The following is a 22398-nucleotide window of genomic DNA, read 5'->3' as shown; positions in this document are numbered from 1 at the left end:
GCGCAATCCGGGATTTTTAACGCAAAGTGGAGGTCGTTTGAATTAAAATGATGATTTTTGCCCCAATTAATATAGACATATGCAAACCCCGATCGTATTTGATAAACTTGTTACAATCGTCGATAGTTTACTTCCTATTAGATATGTAAACCATTTCATTATACAAATAGAAGATAGTTTCAAGGTGAAACATGATTTTGAATATGGAAAAGGTGTATATAAAAGGGTTGTTTTGTACAGTGAAATTAATTGTTTTGGCTTTAAAATGTGCAGGTAGGTTCTGATTTAAAATTCGCATAAACACATTAGCACCGAAGTTGAATATGACAGCAAACTACGCTAAACATATATTATAAATTAGACGTAGGTAACTTAAAATAAACTACGTGTTTTTTCTATTAAAGCCATGTTTTAATTCGCCCATTAAGCTTTAATAAAAGTATATACAATGTTAACACAGGAACATATAATATATTTATTATAATAACTTAACGTCTGTATAACATGTCATTCATGAATTGATGTACTCTTACGTATACAAATTATAACACAATTGCTTAACTAACTTAATTTACTTCCTAATGCTGAATGTTTTAATAAACATTGCATTTAGTTTTTACGCGTTTCATCTAAAGCTAACCTGTAAATTTAAAAATAGAACTAATAGTGTATAAAATATACAGAGTCACTGAGCATTTAATCCTACTTCAAGTATCCATAAAACAAGAGGTGTTAATCAATATAAATCTTGAGATTTAAATTAATGAAAGTGCTGAAAGCACTGATGAACTAGGGCTTCGTTTAGAGGAATGTTGATAACTATGTTCTAAGCATTGAAAAAAATCACACCACAAGGGGTCACTGTTGAATGGGCTAGTTTAAAATTAGTTTAAACTTTAGACTAAAACTGCTTGCAAGCTGCAAAGAGTCTCGTTAAGTGTGTGTAGGGGGGTTGGGGGGGGGGGGGGGGGGGTAAAGCGTTTAATCAGATAAAGTCATAGTTTTTTTGAATTTCTCAGTCGTAAAATCAGACTTAAACAAATAAATCTACATGATTGGCATATATTAACCAATGTACACGATATTTCAATCAAATCATTTTATATCAAAGGTCTGATGTAATTATATTCTATATAGAAAACCTTTCATCCCTTTTTCAGGGCAGCTTTAAACCACAGGGCCATACTTTGAACAATCTTTGTAAAAGACAACTACATTGTACACCTATGTCAGACTGCATACACAATGCTATAAGGAAGTAGATTTTATTTGAAAAGTGAAGATTTTTTTTCTCCCTCTTAATTGTGCTTGGTATTCCATTCATATAAATTGTTACCATGATAACTAAGTGCTGCTCATGACACTGACCATCAAATTTCATACAATGGTATCAGAAGAACATCACACTGCTAGTGAGAATGGAATACCAAACATAATTATATTCTTTATTATATACCCATCATCAATCCACTTGCAATACATACCACAAAATACTTTAGCCCGTATTTCGCTCCAGAACAATACGGCAGTAGACCACTCTTGTAACGTCACGTCATAACAAGTATGTTGCGCAATGTTAAATTGACGTCATTAAACCAAAGAGTGCATCCTTAAAATGACACTTATTATGCAAAGATGTGGCTTTAAGTGATCAAACCAGTATTGTATATAATAAAAGGGCTATTAGTACTGCGTTTTGATCCGGATATGGCGGAATGTCACATTCGACTTTTAAGGATTTTTGTAGATTTTGATTTTACTCGGCATGCGCCTTGTGAAATCCGAATCTGCAAAAATCTACTTGAGTCGAATACAACCTCCTTGATCAAAACGCAGTATTTTATATAATAACCCTATTATATACAAAACATGTTACCCCTTGGACAGAGCATCTTTAAACCACAGGGCCATTGTAACTTTGAACAATCTTTGTAAAAGACAACTACATGTATGTCAGACTACATACAAAATGCTGAGGAAGATGTTTGGAAAAATGAAGAATTATTTTCTCCGTCTTTATTTGTATGCATTAGATGGCTCAATAAATACAAAGGTTGGCTATTCTTGTATTGTCCTCTGTCACTGTCCCTATCTCATAGTAGCAAAAGGTTATAGGTTCATGATTCTCCTGGTCCAATGTGTCATACAGAAAGAAGACGTTGAATGTAGAATCAACTAGCTTTCTTTTCTGGCACTCCGAATTAAACAGTACTGTAACATACTTAGTAATCTTTTCTTAATGGACACATACGAAATAACTGCTATAAATAAATTATATGTAAACTATGTTGTACGTCAGTTAGTAGTTTCAATGCATTATACACATCGACACCAAGTTTATGTCAGTTTTCGACAATTTTCTTTTATTTTCGCTTTTTCATCATACTGAGTACAGCCCCTTTAAACTGCACCTTATAATGTCTGTGGCTTATCAAATACTTAATAGTAATGATCTTCAACCAAGATTTGTTTTAATTATCCAGGTTTCAAACTGCATTGTGTATGCGATTGGAAAGCTAATCTTGAAAGCTCACTTAGTATAATTTTTACAAATATCATTCACCCTGCGAGGTACTCATATTTGGATGATACATAAAGACTTGCACAGTTAGTTATGTATACTCGCATTTATTGATACAGGTTACCTTTTTCAAATCTTTGATTTAGATTGCCAAGTATAACTTATATATTCTTAACTTCTGCCTCAACATACTTGTTGGATTGCCTTTACTAAGGGATCAACTGATCAGGTTGGAGTTAATTTGTCAATTGCACACCCAAACCCTGAATCAGAATACACAAGCTAATGCACCAGTCAATTGTAACCACGCCCCCCCCCAGGTCCAGGGAATAGCGGGGACTTTTACTTACGGTCCAGCCAACCCTGGCTAAAATCTCCGCCCTGCGAGGATGAACTGATGGTAAAATCCCCGCCAAATGCCCCCGCACCCTAGGCACATTAGGTTAAGCCCCATCCGACTTATATTTTCTACAAAGACCCGACACTGCGGGGCCACCTGAAAGGTGAAAACACGGCCCATTTCCCCGACAATCCCCGGTATACGCCGGACGTGGGGCCGTGGTTACAATTGACTGTTGCATAATGATCCAATCTCAAGCCAAGACGTTTTCTGGTTTGACATCGCCAGGTTAGTTATTCTAAATCATAAAAAAGCCTGGACAGCATTTTAGAAAGACTGTTGTGAGGTTAAATCTTCATTTCTTTACTATGCCACAACATTGGGTGATAAGGGAACTTTATTGAGTATTTTGATGTGTATTTTGTTTCCTAAACGCCACAAGTCGACTGATTTATACAAATGTCAAATATATTCTTTAATTCTAACTCCACAATATTCAGCACTGCTTTGTTAAATAAAACTCAAAAGTTACACATGTAAATTATTTTACCAAATACCTTTCCCTCAAATATTTAACAAATTTATATTGATCTATCAACAATGCATCACGATACTGTGTCTCTGACTGATTACGGATTATCATTCTTGGCTAGGAAACAAAAAGTGAGCGCATAGTGTCTCCAGAACAAAAACCTTATAATTTATAAGAGAGAAAATCAAAATTGAGCAGGCAATATTGTTTTACCAATGGCGACGGTTTATCACAATGTCATTGAACAAAACGAATAAAATAATTATGTACCTACACTAAAAGTGGCTCCAAAACTTTTCTATGCATCATGAAACTTCATGAATAAGTATGCGCATATTTGATATTTCTTTATCTTATCTCCATTTTGCAAAATTGAAATAACATGATTTGGTCGGGATCAAACGAACTTGTATTGCTTGTAATTTTACGTGTCAATTTAAACATGCTACCCATGGTAAGATGAAAATAAAACCGTATGATGGTGGTAATCATTCCATGGCGGCCTTATTGATAAATTTCTACAATAAAACACGTGTAAAATTCACATCATCAGCATCCGGAAGTAGTGATGACATGTCTGAATCATGCAGCCGCTCGGATCAGAGTCAATGAGGTCAATACAGTAGACTGGTACCCTTAGTTACTTTTCCCAAAAAATATAACGTTAAACGGCATATGGTTTTTAGTTTACATTAATAGTATTTGAACAATGAATACCAAAATACATGTTGCATTTAAAAAAAGTGCTAAGTGTCATGCAATGATTAGTTAAACAATTAAACTTTGTATCGAAAAGAACATGTTATGGAAACATGCAAATTGTGTCCAAAAAAAGGACAGGGACCGACTTCTGAAGTTATTTTATTCAACAATGGTAATCGTTTTGATAAATAAATACCAACATTCTATACAAAGGATAACACTAACTTTTTTAAATCATCTTCCCTGGTTGATTACTAGTTAGACCGCAGGCTTGATTCGGTTTACGTATTCACAAGACATTTCGAATGCGCGACGGGCACCGCGCGGTGGTCAGCTGATACTGGTTTCATTTCAGATAAAGGGTACCAGTCTATCAATACAGAGCATTGAACGGGAACATTTCGATGTGTACTTTTCCAACATGTTCATAGTCTTATTGCATATAATCTGCATTTTTCTATTCTGTTTTCGTCTTGATTTATACGTTAAACTTTTCCTTTGTTATCTGCATTTTAGTACCGTATGCAAGAACATTCATGTAGTTAACCCGATTAACTGACTCTCTACTTATACATTTCTTGTGCTTCATTAAAGACCATACAATTAGCTTGTCTTGTTAGGAGAACTATTTTTATTTGCTGTTTTCATTGTTATCAGTCCTGGTACTACTACTTGATTATTCAAATTCGCTAACGGAAATCCAATCAAAATAGAGCGTATGAATACATTACGTCAGTGAACCCATGTATTCGTTCTGAAAATTCAGCAATCGTTTGCATCGCTATAAACTAGGCCACAAGTGCCCTAATCCAAAAATGGTCTGCATAACCCCCGATCATCTTACATAACACTTCCTTAAATTTGAATTTATAATGGTTGACACAGACCACTGTATATTCCAAATAAAGATAGTTTGCTGAATACAATTTTGGCACAATGCGTATGATAACTGATATATTTTGCATCCTTTAAGATCTTTAATTAACAATGGATAACATATCATGAATATAAGCTACATTTTTCATATTTACGTTTATCTTCTGTAAACACTTTTAACAAAAACGTTAAAAGCGCGGTGTGAAGAGCACAAAACTTCTAAATGTATGGCTATCCTGACTTGGGTTCAAATCTTACCATCACTACTACTGGGTTTGGTCTTTGACATTATTATACAAATGTAAATTTTCCTGAATTCAATGAAATGTGCGAGTTGAATTCATAAAAAGGCATACACAATCGAAGCTGCAGTACTCATTTGATCTAATTGTATGTATAATTATTATAATACCAAAACAATTTTCATCACCCCTGTGAGCTTCCGTCTCCTAATGAAAATCAGAATAAATTAAACTATATAAGGGGCAGTCCACATATAACATCTGAAAGCTACACGCTGTAATTAGTTTGTATTTAAGGTGATCAAATTCTTCCCGCACCAATATGTGTGGCATATTGGTGTGATCACCTCACGCTCACCCTGTGTGATTGTATTACCAAGAAAGGGTATTAACCGCTATTGGGTTAACATGTTTACGTCATTTAAAATTATTATGCGATAATACTGTGGTAACCACGAGGACTGATTTTGGGTTCCAATGCGCCGCCATGTTGTAACATAGATGGCCTCAGTCGGGTCTCCATCGGCTGCGGACGAACTGTAGTTGCAAGGGAGTTCCGTGTTATCTTTAAGACGTACAATCTGTCCTTAAAGCATCGTTCACAGTTGCTAATATCATAAACAAAACCTCAAAAAGTAAACAGAAACTTTTCAGCACAAATGTCATTAATCGCGAATTCTTTTTGAGAAAATACCCCTTGTATTGTCAGTTATCGTAATGATAGAATGAATAAAAGATGAACTTAAACCCAGTGTTCCAAAAATTCGACATAAAAAAGGAATAGCCAATTAATAATAGTATAATAGTTATATATTTTCATTTAAAATAAATAGTTTGATTCATTTGATATAAGACACTACTCTTTTGTTAGAAAGAATATATTTCACATGTGACCATGTTTTATATATTTCTCAAGAAAGTATTAACGTATATTCATATTTATTTTTATAGATAATATATATCATCGATTTCCAGAGTAAGCAATACAAATCATATTAACTAACACAAGGCCATAACATTTCTTTAATTAATTTACCAATAATAACAAAATATGCAATTTACCATTTTCCGATGATATCCAACTCTTTCTTTCAGATGCTGCATTATTGACGATATCATCCCCGACAAATTGTGGAGAGGATACAACATTAACTTGTACGGATGCTAACCCATTCTCGTTTTGGGCTATTTATCATAATGATTCAAAATTTCTAACGCATGCTTCTAACTTTCCTAAGTATAGTAGCAGTTTATCTGGGATCACTCTTGTGGTAACCATACACAACACCAGTCTCAATGATATAGGAACCTACACCTGTGCAGCTGGTTACAGTCCAACATCTTTGGGCGTGTCTTTATTTTTTGAATGTAAGTGATTCTTCTTCCAATTTATATTTTCTTTTTCGAAAGGGTACTGAAACTGCGTATTAGTATCCCAAAACAATTGCCATGTTTCTGTTTACGTCTTATGGTATATTGACCATTGATTAAATCAGAGTTATGTTAACATGCTTATAATGGTTCATAAACTTGATTGCAATTAAAGTTCCTAACATGAATCTTCTAGACATCATCATCTTTCAGGTAAGGTAACGTCGTATGCTGCAACAATTATAAACACAAAGAAACTAACTATACGGATGGAAAAGGTGTATCCAGGAAATATTTCGCTTACAGCTAGGGTTGAGGTATGTTTATCTTAAATGATTTACCTATGGAAATATGAAGGTTGTGTTAATTTAAAACAAATCATCAATTCAAATTGCATACAATGCATCAGGTCTCGAAACACATGGTATAACTCCAGCAAAACAAAGTTTAAATGGGTTTCATATAGTCACTATGTCGGTATGCAAGTCGGTCCGTTAGTGTGCCGCCCTGTTTGTCCGTACATTACTATAACTGTGTTACTCAAAATAACTTTACAGCTTTCATCGAATTACTTTTAATCTCTTGAATTGTCTGACACGGTTTGTATTAGTGTAGAACGTACATTCCGTTGATCTTGATGATGAAAAAGTTTGGTTTTGTCCTAGGAATTATTATATACTACTTTCTAATAATACACATTGTGTGACCATAGAATGACTTTCTAATTTATAGAATTGATAAGCACGATTAATTGTAGAACAATCTGTTGACTAAGTCCTAGACATAGTATAACTATTACCGCATGCAAACTATTGAATACCATTAATGTACATTGCGATTGGAAATTCTACAGTTTTAACGTAATGCCGTTAAAAGGATAGACATGAAAAGCATGATTAATAGCAAGGTATATAAGTTCATTGTCTCTAGGATGTGTGTAACACATATATCGTATATAACGGACTGACATTCATCGGCTCGAAAACCTTAAGACGAGCATTTAGTATTCAGGTTGCCCAAACACATCTCCTCTAGAGTGTGGACAGGGACATCAAAACCTTGATAACCCAGGGAAATCTCACCTTGTGACCTCTTTTCCTCCGACATGTACATGTTATATGTCTTTATATTACCAGGACAACCGTGTATGACTATGTTTCAACGAAGTTTTTTCAACCTTTTCAAACACATGTCGTATTTGGCCTAGATGTTATCAATACAAACTTTTTGATCAAATTCAATTAACATGCCGTAATCATGTAACTTAAGAGGGTTATACCAGTCTTTCTTTTGTTGAAAAAGTAAACTACTCTTAACCTAAATCATCTATTTTATTTGGTTAAAAAGGGTCCTTAAAAGTCGTGTAATTTATGTAAGACCCATTTTTTGAACTCTACATACGTTTTCTCACCATAAACCTTTTGATAAAGTTTCATAACAATCGAATTAAAATTATGGCCTCTAGAGTATTTACAAACAAGTCTCAATGATTTGACCTAGAAGCTTTGTTTTGATCTCAGTATCTTCCGCAATTGTACTGATTTTCAGAGAGATACGGTCAAAACGCTGCATTAGAATGTTAACATAAATCCAAACGTTTACGTACAATAAGTACCCATGAGCACATCTTACACAAGTGACCAAAATCAAGCTGGGTTCTATAGTACACTCCGACAAGTGATATGTAACAAAGCTGCTTTCCAAACAATGCAGCGTGCGAGTGATTTCGTATGTCAAGTTTCTTCAGACTTCCAAAATGGAAACTTATTCAAGAAAAAGGAGCGAAATCCGTAAAAAACAGCCCTTAAAACGCGTCAAAATTAGATAAAAAAAACTAGGGAACGCGAATTGTTAATCAAATGAGTTACAATAAACCAACATGTGATAGTTTTGCATTATAAACTGAACCAAACTCAAAATGCTTAAGTTATTACTGAAAAAAACATCTAATTAAGGCAACATTTTTGTGCGATATAAAATGTATAAAGTATTAGCTACATTTCGAGCAAGATTAATTCTAGGAGATTAGGGGAGATCTGTTTTCTATGGCAAACTTATCAAATCAAACTAAAAATCCAGCCTCGACTTAAGCGTTTATGACTTTCACGGGATGCATTAAACACATTAATCGTCAACATGAATCACTTAACCTGATTTTAATGCCCTTTAGAACTCAAAAACTCAAACACATGATAAGCCGCGTGTAATTGTTCTATCAAAAAGAATATTATCTGAATGTCCGCAATATACGGTTAAGAAACTACACTGCTACAATAAATTAACAAGGTATTGTCAATAAAATAAAATATTAGAGTATAAGTTGATAGGTAATGAGTTTGGTTCAGTATATTTATGTTCATTTTGCCAAACACAATCATTATGTTTTCCCTGAAAGCAACATTTGAGATGCGCCGCCTTGCCGGTGTTATCTGCATGCTCGACAATGTTGGTATAGCTAAACTATGTTATAATTAAATATTGGGCTGCTGTATTGGTAATCTGTAGTTCCCATTGTGTTATTAACACATTATCATATATGCTAATCGGAACAATATTGTATCGTTCCAGAGTGGTGGATCTTCAACGAGTCTCGGTGGCACTCCTACATGCATTCATAGTCCAACTTTCGAAGGTTATTTTTCCTGCACATGGACCTCAGACTCTTCGTTGGCGGACGGACAGTACACGTATAGAGCAGTGGTAACAACCTTGACAGCTAATACTATCAGTGGCACTTTCCGGATAGGTATGTTTCATCAGTAAAAACAGTGAAAGTTTTGAAACAAGCCAAGATTGACTCATAGCTGTATTAGTGATGAATAATGGCACAGTCAGGCTAGAAATCTATACTTTTTAATTTCCTAGTATTATTATACAATCTGTGCGTTTCAGCCACTCCCGATGCTCCAACGTTTTCAAACATCGCCAACGAATATAACCAGGTAGTTTTACGTGGGGATGTGGGGAGCCCATTGAATGTGATATGTACCTCTTCCGGTGGCTATCCCGTTCAGACAGTCGTATTGTACTTTGACGGTAAGCAACGGGCATCGGCGAACACAGGAACAATGCATAATGATTTGTACACAGTTGCCGTGACGTATACCATGCCACAACCAGCACGCATAGACGATTTGAAAATATTATGCTGCAACTCGTCCTATCCAAATGCGGATAATGGTTACAAAGGCAGTCGTGGGAGCTGTGTTCCACTCTGGTTAATCTGTAAGACATTCTAGTATTAGCCTATATATGTGAACAAATAATACTCAATTGGATTAGTTGTTATATTGTTCCCATTTTCATCATCATCATCATCATCATCATCATCATCATCATCATCATCATCATCACCATCATCATCATCATCATCATCATCATTATCATCAATGCAAATGGGTACAGCAATAAAATGGATACTATTAACCGAATCTTAAACATAGCCGAAACTTTGTTTTCAACGTATTCTATTGAGAAAAAGTACACACCATGTGCATAAAATTGCATAATTAATACCAAGGATCGGAACGGTAAAAATAAACATGTTAAGATCTTCTCTTTTAAATCTTTTTTCTCAGATATGGATGTCAAATGATCATTTAACGCATACTTTCCTTATCTGTATCTGTGTGTCTCAGTGTGGTGCCCCCATCCCCTTGTAACAAGTGAGTATGTATCTACATGTTCAGTGCCTTCTTATCATGCCAGTGTATATTTGTTTTTCAGTCCCCCCTTCGCAAGTCAGTGTATCTCAGTTGGCTATTGTGGTGTCTGGTTCTTCAGTCAGTGTTATATGTACGGCAAGCGGAGGAAGACCGGCCGCAGGTTTGACATGGTCATACAATGGTACCACCACTTCACCTCAGGTGACAACCAGCATAGACGACACAACATACACGTACACTGCAGTATCAACTTTCACACGTGCAGTTACTGAGGCAGACAATGGGAAGACAATTCAATGTTTCGTCTCTCACAGGTCACTTGTAACACCCATATATCGGACCGCTGTGCTTAATGTGACATGTAAGTCAAATCTTTTACCATGACATGTAAGATTTATAATGTGAATTCCATGTTTTTATCATAAGAGTACGCATCAATTCATTGATCTTCATGCTAATGCTAGCGTCAAGTAACAGAAAATATTATTTACATTCCATTTCGTTATATTTGCTCTAATCGATTTCATTTCAAAATAAGAACACCAAATGTTGTGACAGTTTTCCTGATACAGTTTCCCCTCTAAATGTCAACCTGACCGGCAACACAAATGACTTCAATGCAGACGGGAAACACAGTCTTATTTTGACCTGTAAGGTGGGGTCATCCAACCCGGCACCAACGATACAATGGTATAACGGTACATTAGGTGGCGACGTCATTTCAAACAGCCAGCCGTATACAGACAAAGAAGGACAGTTTAACGGCGTTTCAAGGGAGCAGACACTGGATATATATCCGACGCGTTACAATGAAGGCCAATCGGTGACATGTTCTGCTAGCAACAACATCGGCAACGAAAAGTCGGCCACCATCAATCTTAATCTTCACTGTACGTCTGCTTATTAATTACAACCAATCTAAACCACATTTTCATAAGTGTTTGAATTTATGTTTAAAATCGATTTAATTTCACGGTGTTTTGCTCGAAGTTTGTGCTTGAATGATAACATCTCAAACCAAACAAGGGAGAATCACGTTACATCAAACAGCTCAGCGTGAAAATAATATACGTGTTTCATTTAATGTAGAAGCAAAGTTTTTGATAATAAAAATGTTTCTCCTCCAAGTGTTAATGTTAGACGGTCACATTTAATAGTCAACATTCGTTTGAACTTTATATAAACGTTATGAATATCTCAGTTATCTGACAAAAAGGATTGTGGTTTCATCATAAAGCATTGTTTTTAAGGCAAAAGCGAAATAAGCGTTTTCGCTGAAAATTAGGAATTTCAAAATGTATATGAACGTTTCTTACAACTGCAGTTGCGAGGTCCAAACATAAATGTGTCTGAAAATCATAGAAAAAAATTAATAGTTAAACTTTCGAAAACATACGCAACGATGATAAAAAGGTTTGTTTGTAAGTGTTGAGTAAATGCATTTCGCTTACAATGTGTTTTGATATCATTATAGTAGCAAGTACAACATTATTTATATTATTTAATTCAATTATTTCAAATCTACTTAAAATCAACCTTTATTGTGCGTTTCTGTGTGAAACTCACGCACACAATATCTCATTTTCTCGAACTAATGATAGAAACATGCTTTCATATGATCACTTCATGTTAAAACACTATGCACACGTGCTTGTCATGTTATTTTACAGACAGTGCAATTATTTCATCAATGATCGACCAAACGGCAAGAGAAGGAGATACAAACTTTGCACTCAAATGTCAGGCATGGAGCAAGCCTCCCGCCACCTTTCGCTGGTATAAAGAAGGTAACACAACCCTTCTTCACCAGGTCACTGGGACGCTTGATGACAACTCGGGTACTTACGTCATCCCAGTGGTTTCTAGGCAACAGGCTGGTCGCTACGAGTGTCGTGCAGAGAATGGAGTAGGAAATGCTGATGCAAAACACGTTCATTTATCTGTACAATGTACGTTTGATTCACATAACTTTTGATATTTAATGGTAAAATGGAAAAAAACAACTAAATACTTCGATACCTCTCAATGATGCAATATATCAAGTTACTAACTGTCTGAATAAGTGCCATCATTTACATTTAAAGTTTTAGGTTTCTTTAATTCTAACGTTTACACAATTTAAAATAATGTTCTTAAAACGTCCATGATCACCTCTCGTATACGTGGCAAAAATGCAATATATCATAAAACTGTTAGATCAGTCTCAATTTAGTAAAGCAGGCAAAATTTGGTGACATATTTTACATTCATAGGTTCAGGTATCAGTTGTCCTAACTTTAAAATGTTTTAATTTAATACAGTCTATGCAATGTGTTTATGCACCCTTCTTTTAATTTCATTGTTAGAACGTATCAAGTTACTAATTGATGCGTCTATTATAAGCAGAACATAATTTCTGACTATTTCCCTGACAAAAATGTTTTACAACAAAAAAATGCGGACTAATATGTTACACCACGACTTTAGTTCCAGCACTGAATACAACAATCACCGGAGCTACAGACATTTATGCCAATGGCGTAAACAAAGTGAATTTAACATGCAACACTGGATCTTCAAATCCATCTTCCAGCATCACGTGGTATCGTGACAGTCAATTGGTTACCAGTAGCAAGCCGTTAACGAGTACTGGAGGGGAATATGGCGGGAAAATCACGTCACAAATTCTAGAGTTTGTTCCCACGCGGGAGATGGACGGTCATGTGGTGGAGTGTAGAGCTGGAAACGAAATGTCAAGCTCACTTGCCCAGTGGGCTCGAGTTGCACTTGATCTAAAATGTGAGTTGTGTGAACGTATGTTGAGACAAACATGGGACGACACTAGTTTTAACAATATCAACTATCTTTCAATTCGGGCAAAGAGTTCTATTTAATCTGGGTTTCTTTTTGTCTGTCCACAAGGGCTTGGTGTCTAACGTTTTGTCCTTATATTTATGGAACAGACTTTACATAATTTGTTCTCTATTCCACATTCCTTGATTAATAACGCGTCCCATGCATAGTCCATTAGTTAATGTGTATGATTCAACTAAGCATGTGCATATATACGAGAATACAATTTATACAAATCATGGGCATTATTTCATAAAATCCACATATTCGATACTGATAGACGGTTGAGTATTGTCTTTATTTTCATTTATACATTAATTCCCATATCGCAACGGTAACAAATATGCAAAACAGCTTAACAATGCCATAACTATCACGTGGATAATTACAATGCTATTCACTTACATAAACACTTATTAATGCACGTTGTTCTTGACAACATGGTGTTACCCTGATACAATTACATTACGTGTAGAGTGATATCTTTGTTTCCGTCTATACATTATTCCCACATCGCACCGGTGACAAGTAGACGGAGCTTAACCGTGCAATAACTATTTCGCGGATAAATTACAACGCATTTCACTAGCACAATGCACGCTAGTTATTGAACATTGGAATGAAAAACATTGTATAAGTCAGCTACTACACAAACTTTTTTTCGTGGTCAAAAGTATACACTCGTACTGAGGCGCTCGTGTATCATCTTAATAGCTCTGCTGTGGGTGAAGTTACAACTACCATGACCGTTGATACTCAGATGGGCCATTGTCATTGAGCGTATATTTAAGTTTTGCAGTATTTGCGTTTCTGATTCTGATATAGTATTAAGTTATAATATGCGTAATTATATTTTAAACAGTTCCAATGATACATTCGTTAAATGAATACGTATTGTCATTTCACCACAAGCATTTAAAATTAATATTGTTGTTTTCTTCAGACGACCCTAGCGTTTCCGTGACTACGGGGTCAGTTGAGATAGACGAGACTCAATCAGGCTCCTTGTCCTGTACTGTCGACAGTAAACCACCGTCCACAATCACGTGGACCAGGGTCGACCGCGCTAGCGCCTTACCGACAAATAGGTTGACTAGAGGCAGTAACTCGCTAGAGTACACGATCAGCACTACCCAGAGAGAGGATGCCGGCCAGTATCGATGCACGGCAAACAACAATTATGGAGGCAACAAGCACAACGATACCCTGATCGTCGTCAGATGTAAGTAGCTGATATTCATATGAAGGGGTGGTTGGTAAACGGCAGAGATCGCTAGAGCGCAGTACAAACACCGTCGAGAACTATACATCTACGTCAGGTCAGAATAAGAATACTCAGATCGCCGTCAGATGTCAGTACTTGTTATTTGTACAAGACTATTTGTAACGCATTTCGCTAAGCGATGGACTTGTACCCTGTGTTTCTTATCGTTAAAACTTACGACAGGTATGCGCGTTAATATTTAGCGATTACGAAGCAAATGTTTTGCCTGATTCATAGAAAAGTCAGCGAATAATCCAAAACATATCTTTCTAAATTATATTTCATATCGGCGTTTTTGTCTATTCATAGATATCAAGACGGTACCTTTACAACATGGTCAAAGAACAGTTGAAAGAAATGTGTTATTGATAAATATTCATTATTCATTTATTTACTATTAAAGAAAGTATCCAAAAACACATGTCCAGTGGAAATTGTATAGATGTATTCGTTTATACGCGGCCGGATGGCGTCAAATGATGTGCTGGTTGGTAAATTAGCAATTCGCTAGAGCACAGCATAATCACAGCACATGAGATTAATGTCGGGTAACAATAACGATGTACGACAAACAGTTGTTATGATGTCAACATGTTTAAAAATACGTCAAATGTAAGTGAAGAGTATGTTTGCTTGATAGCGCATTATATCAATGGATGTTTATACTAGATTTGCATGAAATATCTTTCAATAACTATCGTTCAGTACCACAAATAATCTTTAAAAAAAGATTGCAATTAACGCAATGGCTTAGCACTAATATAAAGGAATATATAAGGACTTATTTGATTATATCGTTTTGGGTTATTTTTTCATTCTGGATCAAAACCAGCCTTAACCTAACACGTCGTTCCAATTTTTGTAACACAGACATGCCTCATATTGTGGAATTATGTATTTAACCATTGTTTGAATCCTTCGACCATTCTGCTATCATATTCTTCGAGGAAGACAACAATTATTACATAAGTTTTTAATGGAAACTATAACTGCATATTCAATTCAAACGCTTTAAATAATTATTGATTTACAGTTTATTGAAATGTTACATAATGGATCATATCATGGGTTTACTACATGTTGCAGGATGCGGAATGTTTTGTTACAAAAAAGGAAAGTCAACAGCTTAAAGCTAAGATTAAAGGGGGTGGGTGTAATTCTTGTTGAGTTTTGTACTGGTTACGTTTAGAATAACATACCCATGGAAAATCATAAAATAAAGGAATCAATGTTGGAGTACAACTTATACTTTGTTTTTTTTACACTATGCTTAACTATGTACTTGTTTTTATATTCCGTTAGACTGAAATTAAAAAACAACTTTTGCTTTCAGTTGTAAGAAACACAAATAAAATGTCCAAGAAGTAAACGGCACAGCATAAATAACATGATGATGTTACCGGCATCTGACATTTATTCATCATTGTCCAGTTTTAACTGTCTCAGTCGTTCTATTCACAGACGCACCAGACGTTATTGTCGTTGCACAGAATACCACTGTCAATGCGTCGTCAGTTGATGTACGATGCAATCCAATTGGTGTTCCTGCAACGTACACGTATACGACGTGGGAGCAGGTGTGGCCGGGATACGGACTGGTCAGAATATTTTCGGGTTCAAACATTCTCACACTGACAAGGCTTACGTACGAGGATAGCGGGGTCTACACATGCAAAGTGGAGAACGGAGTTCCGTACAGCAGGAACCCTAGTGTGGGAAAAGGACAGGCTCAACTCAACATTCTGTGTACGCTTATATTGTATATGCATGAACAACTATTTGTCCTGATGTATGTTCAATGGTGTATTATTTTTAAAGAATTACCAACATTTTTAAGCAGCTTCAATATATATTAAAACGTAACTGAAATATGTAATTTACCGTCGCTAGTCAAAACTAGCTATGACTTGATCATAAGCTTTGATTTTGCTTTCAGCCTTTCCTGTTATTGCAAGCGCTCAAACCACGATTAACGTTGCAGTTCAGATCGGAAAAGTTTCGGAATTTTCGTTTGAATTTTTCTCTAATGCTTTAGAAGAAGCAGTCAATATTACAAATGAAAACTCTAAATCAATATCAGATATTGCATTTACGACGATAATGCCTAAAAATGTGACAATAAAAGTTTTTGGTTACAATATCAAAGTTGTTGGCTTTCTTGCACGGACTAAGCTGAATATAACGAAACAAGAAGAACTCGGAACATACAACCTTTTCGTTCGAAATTCAATTGGAAGTCGGAGTCTTTCTCTAATTCTTATACCAGAAGGTTTGTGAATATCTCATAACATGTATGCAATATGGTGTTAATCTGTGAAAGATTCCATTGGATGCTTCGAACATTGATGGGGTTCTACTTATTTTTCTGTTAATATAGATATAATGTTTAGGTTCTTGATAATCAACGGGTCCAACGTATTTTTTGTTTTCCGAATTTTAAGTGAACGAAATGTGATGCGGAATAAAATGGCGATGTTCTTTTTTGACTTACAAATTCCATAGTGTTATGAAAAATAACATGTCTTACAGTGCGTGTCTTAACTACATTTTTATTAACACGCGATTATTCTGATTCTGCATCACACAAAACTGCATAAAACTTCCTCGCCCAACATAAAAGGTGTTTCAACATAGAAAAATCGGCCGTATAGTGTCCATGTAAGTGCACTTACCTTCGAAAATAACAAATATGCCAAAAATCAACGAAAAATAGCTAAAATAGGTACCAGAAAGGTGCACTTTAACTAAAAACACAGTTTCAAGTCACGCAATTTTCTATTTTCACTTTGGAAACAAGCAATCGCTCATCTTATACATTCAATAAAGTTTTTGTTAATGCCTCTAGAAACATACGTTAAAAACTGAGAGAAGCTCACACGTGTGGCCTCCGGGTAGGCGTACTAATATTGCGAGAAAAGTGATAAAACTTACTTACCAGGTGAAAATATCCTCCCAAAACAATAAAATCTCTTCGAACACCGCCATTTTATTCGCATCACACATTTCCTTTAATTCAATTTCGGAAAACACCAAACACGTTGGACCCCCTGATAATCTCTCTAATTACTTAACGTAGTACAGATACTGCAAATAAAACTGATAGTGATCTCTCGTCATCTAAATATTCTGTTAAAGATCGTTATTCCACGCGATTTGCGAGTCAGAAACAAATGGAAATAATAATATTTATAGGTTTTAAATAGTGTGTTAAAGGTGGCGTCATTGTCAAATAAGGGGAAATTATGACTAATATTATTTGATTTATTTTTAGCCAGTAGAATAGCATTAATGTTATTAATCTCATACAAAAACTCCAATTGCCATAAACACTATAAAATATAAATCAGGTTGTTTGCATATTTTAGGAAAATAAAAAAAAAACATTTTGAATACCAACAGGTCCACCAGGTCGCCTAAAAATCATCTCCATAAACAACGTGCAACAAACTTCAGTGGTGGTGACATGGACTCGAGGATTTCATGGCGGGTTCAATCAGAGTGTATATGTTGAAGTCAGTGTCGACAGTCATCGTTGGGAAGTTAAATTAATATTGAATGAAGGCAAAAATGAAGACAAGAATGAAGTAAACACACCGTTGCAACAACTTCAACCAGGAACATTATATTACATACGAATGCATGCTGAAAACAATCGAGGAAAAAGTGGATATACGAGAATTTTCAATGTCACACTATTAGACAGTGGTAAGTGTTTTTTCTGCGTTTGCTATGAACATTTCATGTATTTGATACATTGTTTGTTACAATGGTTAAAATTGTATCAGTGCGTTGAACTACACGCAGAATTTTTATTTAAAAAACAAACTTCAAAAAGCTGTAGCTGTGCGCTAAAAGTACTGATTTTCTATCAAATAGCGTCATCAAAATTGCAATAACAATCATCGTCGTTGGTGATATGCGTTACGTTTCAAGCAGTTCTCGGACGTCTCATTTATTTTAATCAGGCAACAACATGCACCAACTTCAAACTGCTAAGAGAACTACAGGAACATACCTTGTAGCTAAAGTATTCTTATATGACTTCGTTCCCGTTCAAGCCTCCCAATTAACCGTATTGCTATTTAACTCTGTGATAGCCGTAACTAATAAGAATAAAATCGAAATTAAAAGTTTTTATTTATTATTTTTTAACAGTTGTGTATACAATGGCATAAGCATGCAGTTTAAAGAACAAGTAAACACACTAGGATATACACATGCAGTGAACAGATACAACATAAACGAACTGGTTAAACAATTTTTTTTATTTATTATATGTTTTACATGTTTAACTTCATTTCAAATGAGTTTTCAATAGTGCCAGAAAAGAAATATGCTTTGACCTTTTGACGCGTTTTATGCCAGATTATTAAGAATTACATGTCATATCTTTTAAATGTCTGATTTACTGCAAGGAATGGTTAAGGCCGATCAGTATATTTTTTGCTGTACAATTTGTAGAATTGTCTGTTTTGTGAGTCTGTGGGTCCCTCATTGACTTTAGGGTAACATCGAGTCTTTGAAAAAGGACATCGTCATGGTATTGGGTCTTGATATTGCCCCTGTAGTTTATATCGTATTACTTCAACTTCCATGATCCATTCAAGTTCAACTCGTTAATGGTTAAAGTTGAGGTAACTAACTGGCTACGGTCAATACAAACTAAGTAAATAATTATCTGGGTGATTAAACAAGTTTACACTTTCTCTACCTCAGAGCTGCCCCAACATGCGCAAAACGTTCGAACAAATCTGTATTTCAGTTACGACAGAGAAAAGTCCAAATGCTGGCCCCTCTATTGGAGGGGCGATTGGTGGAGTTCTTGCAACAGTCGTGGCAAAAGTTGTCCTCGTTGTCATTATCAGACGGAAATACGAATTTCACTGCAACGTGTTCGTAACAAGAAAAAAAGGTTCGAAGCAGTTTCATTAAATCATTAGCCCGATCACCCCATCCCGCCATCCTTACTTATCCATTAAGTAATTGTATGGCAGTAAATGTCCTTGTATGAACCGTTAAAAAACGCATTTTTTTAAATTAAAAACTAGATGTGATAGTGCATGTTTGCTTTCTATGAAAACTTTACAAGACATAACCGATTTGATTCATGTCTGTATCTTAAGCAGGAGTACAACAACATGTTTAAACGGATCAAACTATGTTAATTTATTTTCAGAAGGCCCTTCTGAGACATCGATGTAAGTACTAGTACATATATTTGTAATTCCGTGTAACTGTAACATTACAGTAACTACATTATTGGTCTTTAGAATCTTTATTTGCTAAATCGAGGTTAGAAATGATTTTATTTATCATCGTTGTCAGTTTGTTTGTAATAGTTCTGTGTACAAGGCAGTTGCGATGCAAAATTCAGTGCACATAAATATAGATTTGAATTGAAATTACACATAACTTTGTTTAAGCAGTGAGTGTTAAAAGAAATTGAATTATGGTGAAATAAATGAGGAAATCAATGAGGTCATTTGTATACGATTTATGTTAAGTTTTTTCAAAGTAAGTCAGTGTACACAATGATAATTGTTTTTTCTTTAGATCCGGCGCTTTCAATCCTAGTTTCGACGCTGCCCAGACTTACGAGGATGTGTCCATGACAACGGGAACATCAGTCTACGATGCTCTGAGTTAGTATAAAACTTAATGTTGGAGTTCTGTATTGTGTTATCTTTGATTATTATACACATTCATTAGGCAGCAACTGTTGTAGCAAACGCATTGTTCGTAACCTTGCGCCATACGCATATACAACGTATATGGCGAATACATGGTTGGTGCTGAGATGAGGGCAGTTTATCTTGCGAGCGAGAAAGCGGTCGCTGTGGGCAAAGTAAACATACCCAGTTCTAACATCAACCGAGTAATATATTTATTTGTTTTTGAATGCGTGTAACATCAATGTTCTGGATGAGATTTTGAAGTACTCATCTAACTAAGTTATTTATAAACATAACTCATTCCTTAAATATATCATCTCTTCCCTCAGAAAGACCGCAACCGCGTCAATCGTATATATTTTCTCCACCAAGCGTCAAGCAAAAGCTGTTTAATATTCATTTAAATGTAGCATCTTCAATCCGTTGATGTTTTGTGCAGCTCACATTGCACGATAAATATTTACAACAGGAACAGGTTATCTTCCATTCCTAAACAGAACTGCCTTTCGGCGAATAGTTTCTGATGATAAGTGGGGTAAGTTCGGATTGCGACCCATATTATATTTATAAACATGTATGGTGTCAGCGTCATAGGAAATTCGTAATTCAACTTGTAAGAAAGTGTTAATTAATGATATCTTGAATGTATCGTGGTCATTTACGTTTCAATTTTTCGTTTTAAAGTGACTTGAAGTGATCATTATTGTGACGTTATATGGTTAACTGGTTCCGGTTATGATCGGGTCGTTCTATGTACATAATCGTAAGAAAGAATGACTGAAATATTTTCCTAACTGAAATGAAGTAATTTTATCAACTCTTAAAGGAAATAAAGAACTTGTGGTGTATATATAAGTAACAAGACGTCCTTTGGACTCCACACGCTTCAACAAGCCCAACTGCGTTCATACCCCGATAATGACATCAATCCCGTTTTTTCTTATAATAGTCATCATTTCAAAACTATGATCAGCTTGTTAATTACTTAATGTGTATAATTTCCTGGTTTCAAAAACATTATTTGAAAGAAATATACTTACAAATAACAATTTGACTTAACCCTAGAGAATACAAATCCTTTATTCATTTAGTTTTCAACATTTTGGTAATAATTTGATATCAGTGTAAGAAAAGATACATTTGCTTCCAGAACATGTTTTATCAATGATCAATATATTGATATATATTCAAACTATACGGAAATATGGTTTTCAATCACACTGTTTTGAAGCATAAAAATTGGAACATTGACGTTTCGAAGCAAAATCAATAAGTTCTAGAAATATTTACGACTTTTTCCTTTTTAAAAATAAACCTTAATTTTTTTTCTAACATCATGCAAAAAAAATCAGAATTTTTTACCGTCTCGTTAAAAAAAAATGGTTTGAACGTCCCAACCACCTATTCCAGCCATGACTGCAAGAAAGAAATTCTTCGAAGAGACAAAGCTTATATTTATGTAAAACATGGAATTAATTACCATAAAACCCTAAAAAAATGTAGTCCTGTGCTTTAAATCAGAGGCTAAAGCGTTTAATTTGAAGAGTTTCAAATGAGGTTCTCATTAGGGGTGTGCATCCTTGAATCTTGTTATCATTTGTAACGAAATGACGCCGCATTTGCAGCACTTTCACTTGTGTTGAACTTTGTTAAGGGACTAGGATGTCTTACCAATACAATACATTTCTAGAACAAAATGTGGAAGCCCATTAATATTTGAAAGGAAAATAATTATAAGTATTTATAGTAGTCATATAACATCATTTCATTTGAATAGTTTTGTATGTACTTATTACTTTCGTGTCATTTTTCTGTTTTCAGACCCTATTTTACACTTCAATGATCTGAAATGGAATTGTTAAATGAACATTTAAGTATACATTGAAATTGCAATTAAATTCAAAAGGCAATGTATATGTTCTGTGATTGTAATTACTTTCCATCGTTATATTTTTTTCAGAAAATGGAAACAATGGGTAAGAATAAAATATCATGATTATATTTTTAAAAGTCATAAATGTGTCGTATAATGTAAGAGATACAATTGTATTCATGTACAAAATACACATTCCAAATCACTTCCAATGTCCAAATGTGTCTGCCATATATTAACCCTGTCCTCGTATTGTTTCAATACAATGTTAAATATGTGAAATAGGATAATACATGTAAAGTATGAATAAGTTTGGGACAATTTATGCGAGTCTAATATTCACCTATTTAGGAAATTATGTGTTTGTCATTTGACATACTTATTACTTTTAAACGCACCGATTCAATAACTATAAATAACACGTCCGTCACATAAATGCCTTTTCCTGCTACACCTATGGCTTTAAAACTTGCACAAGTGTTTCTTTGTCTAAATGTTATGCGAACAA

At 34.9% G+C, this 22398-nt stretch overlaps 1 protein-coding gene across 1 annotated transcript; it reads left to right on the top strand.

The window, feature by feature from the left end:
- The first annotated feature begins 178 nt into the window (after positions 1-178).
- LOC128235793 (synaptogenesis protein syg-2-like) lies at positions 179-21997 on the top strand. The gene is made up of 17 exons (XM_052950588.1): positions 179-273; positions 6309-6581; positions 6798-6901; positions 9153-9330; positions 9477-9809; positions 10311-10610; positions 10822-11139; positions 11920-12198; positions 12716-13027; positions 14025-14303; positions 15807-16091; positions 16282-16614; positions 17745-18050; positions 19108-19257; positions 19522-19543; positions 19899-19987; positions 21978-21997. The coding sequence occupies exons 1-17, from the start codon at positions 192-194 to the stop codon at positions 21995-21997; spliced, it is 3663 nt and encodes a 1220-aa protein (XP_052806548.1). The 5' UTR covers positions 179-191.
- Positions 21998-22398: the final 401 nt, after the last annotated feature.

This window comes from Mya arenaria, chromosome 5, assembly GCF_026914265.1.
Source record: "Mya arenaria isolate MELC-2E11 chromosome 5, ASM2691426v1".
NCBI classification, from domain to species: Eukaryota; Metazoa; Mollusca; class Bivalvia; order Myida; family Myidae; genus Mya; species Mya arenaria.
This window is presented reverse-complemented; position numbering and strand designations above follow the sequence as displayed.

Excerpts from the sequence above, each read along its gene's own strand:
- LOC128235793 (XM_052950588.1), top strand. The coding sequence starts at position 192 with ATGATTTTGAATATGGAAAAGGTGTATATAAAAGGGTTGTTTTGTACA. Across the intron at positions 6,582-6,797 it reads CGTGTCTTTATTTTTTGAAT|GTAAGGTAACGTCGTATGCT; the intron begins GTAAGTGATTCT and ends ATCATCTTTCAG. Across the intron at positions 16,092-16,281 it reads GGCTCAACTCAACATTCTGT|CCTTTCCTGTTATTGCAAGC; the intron begins GTACGCTTATAT and ends TTTTGCTTTCAG.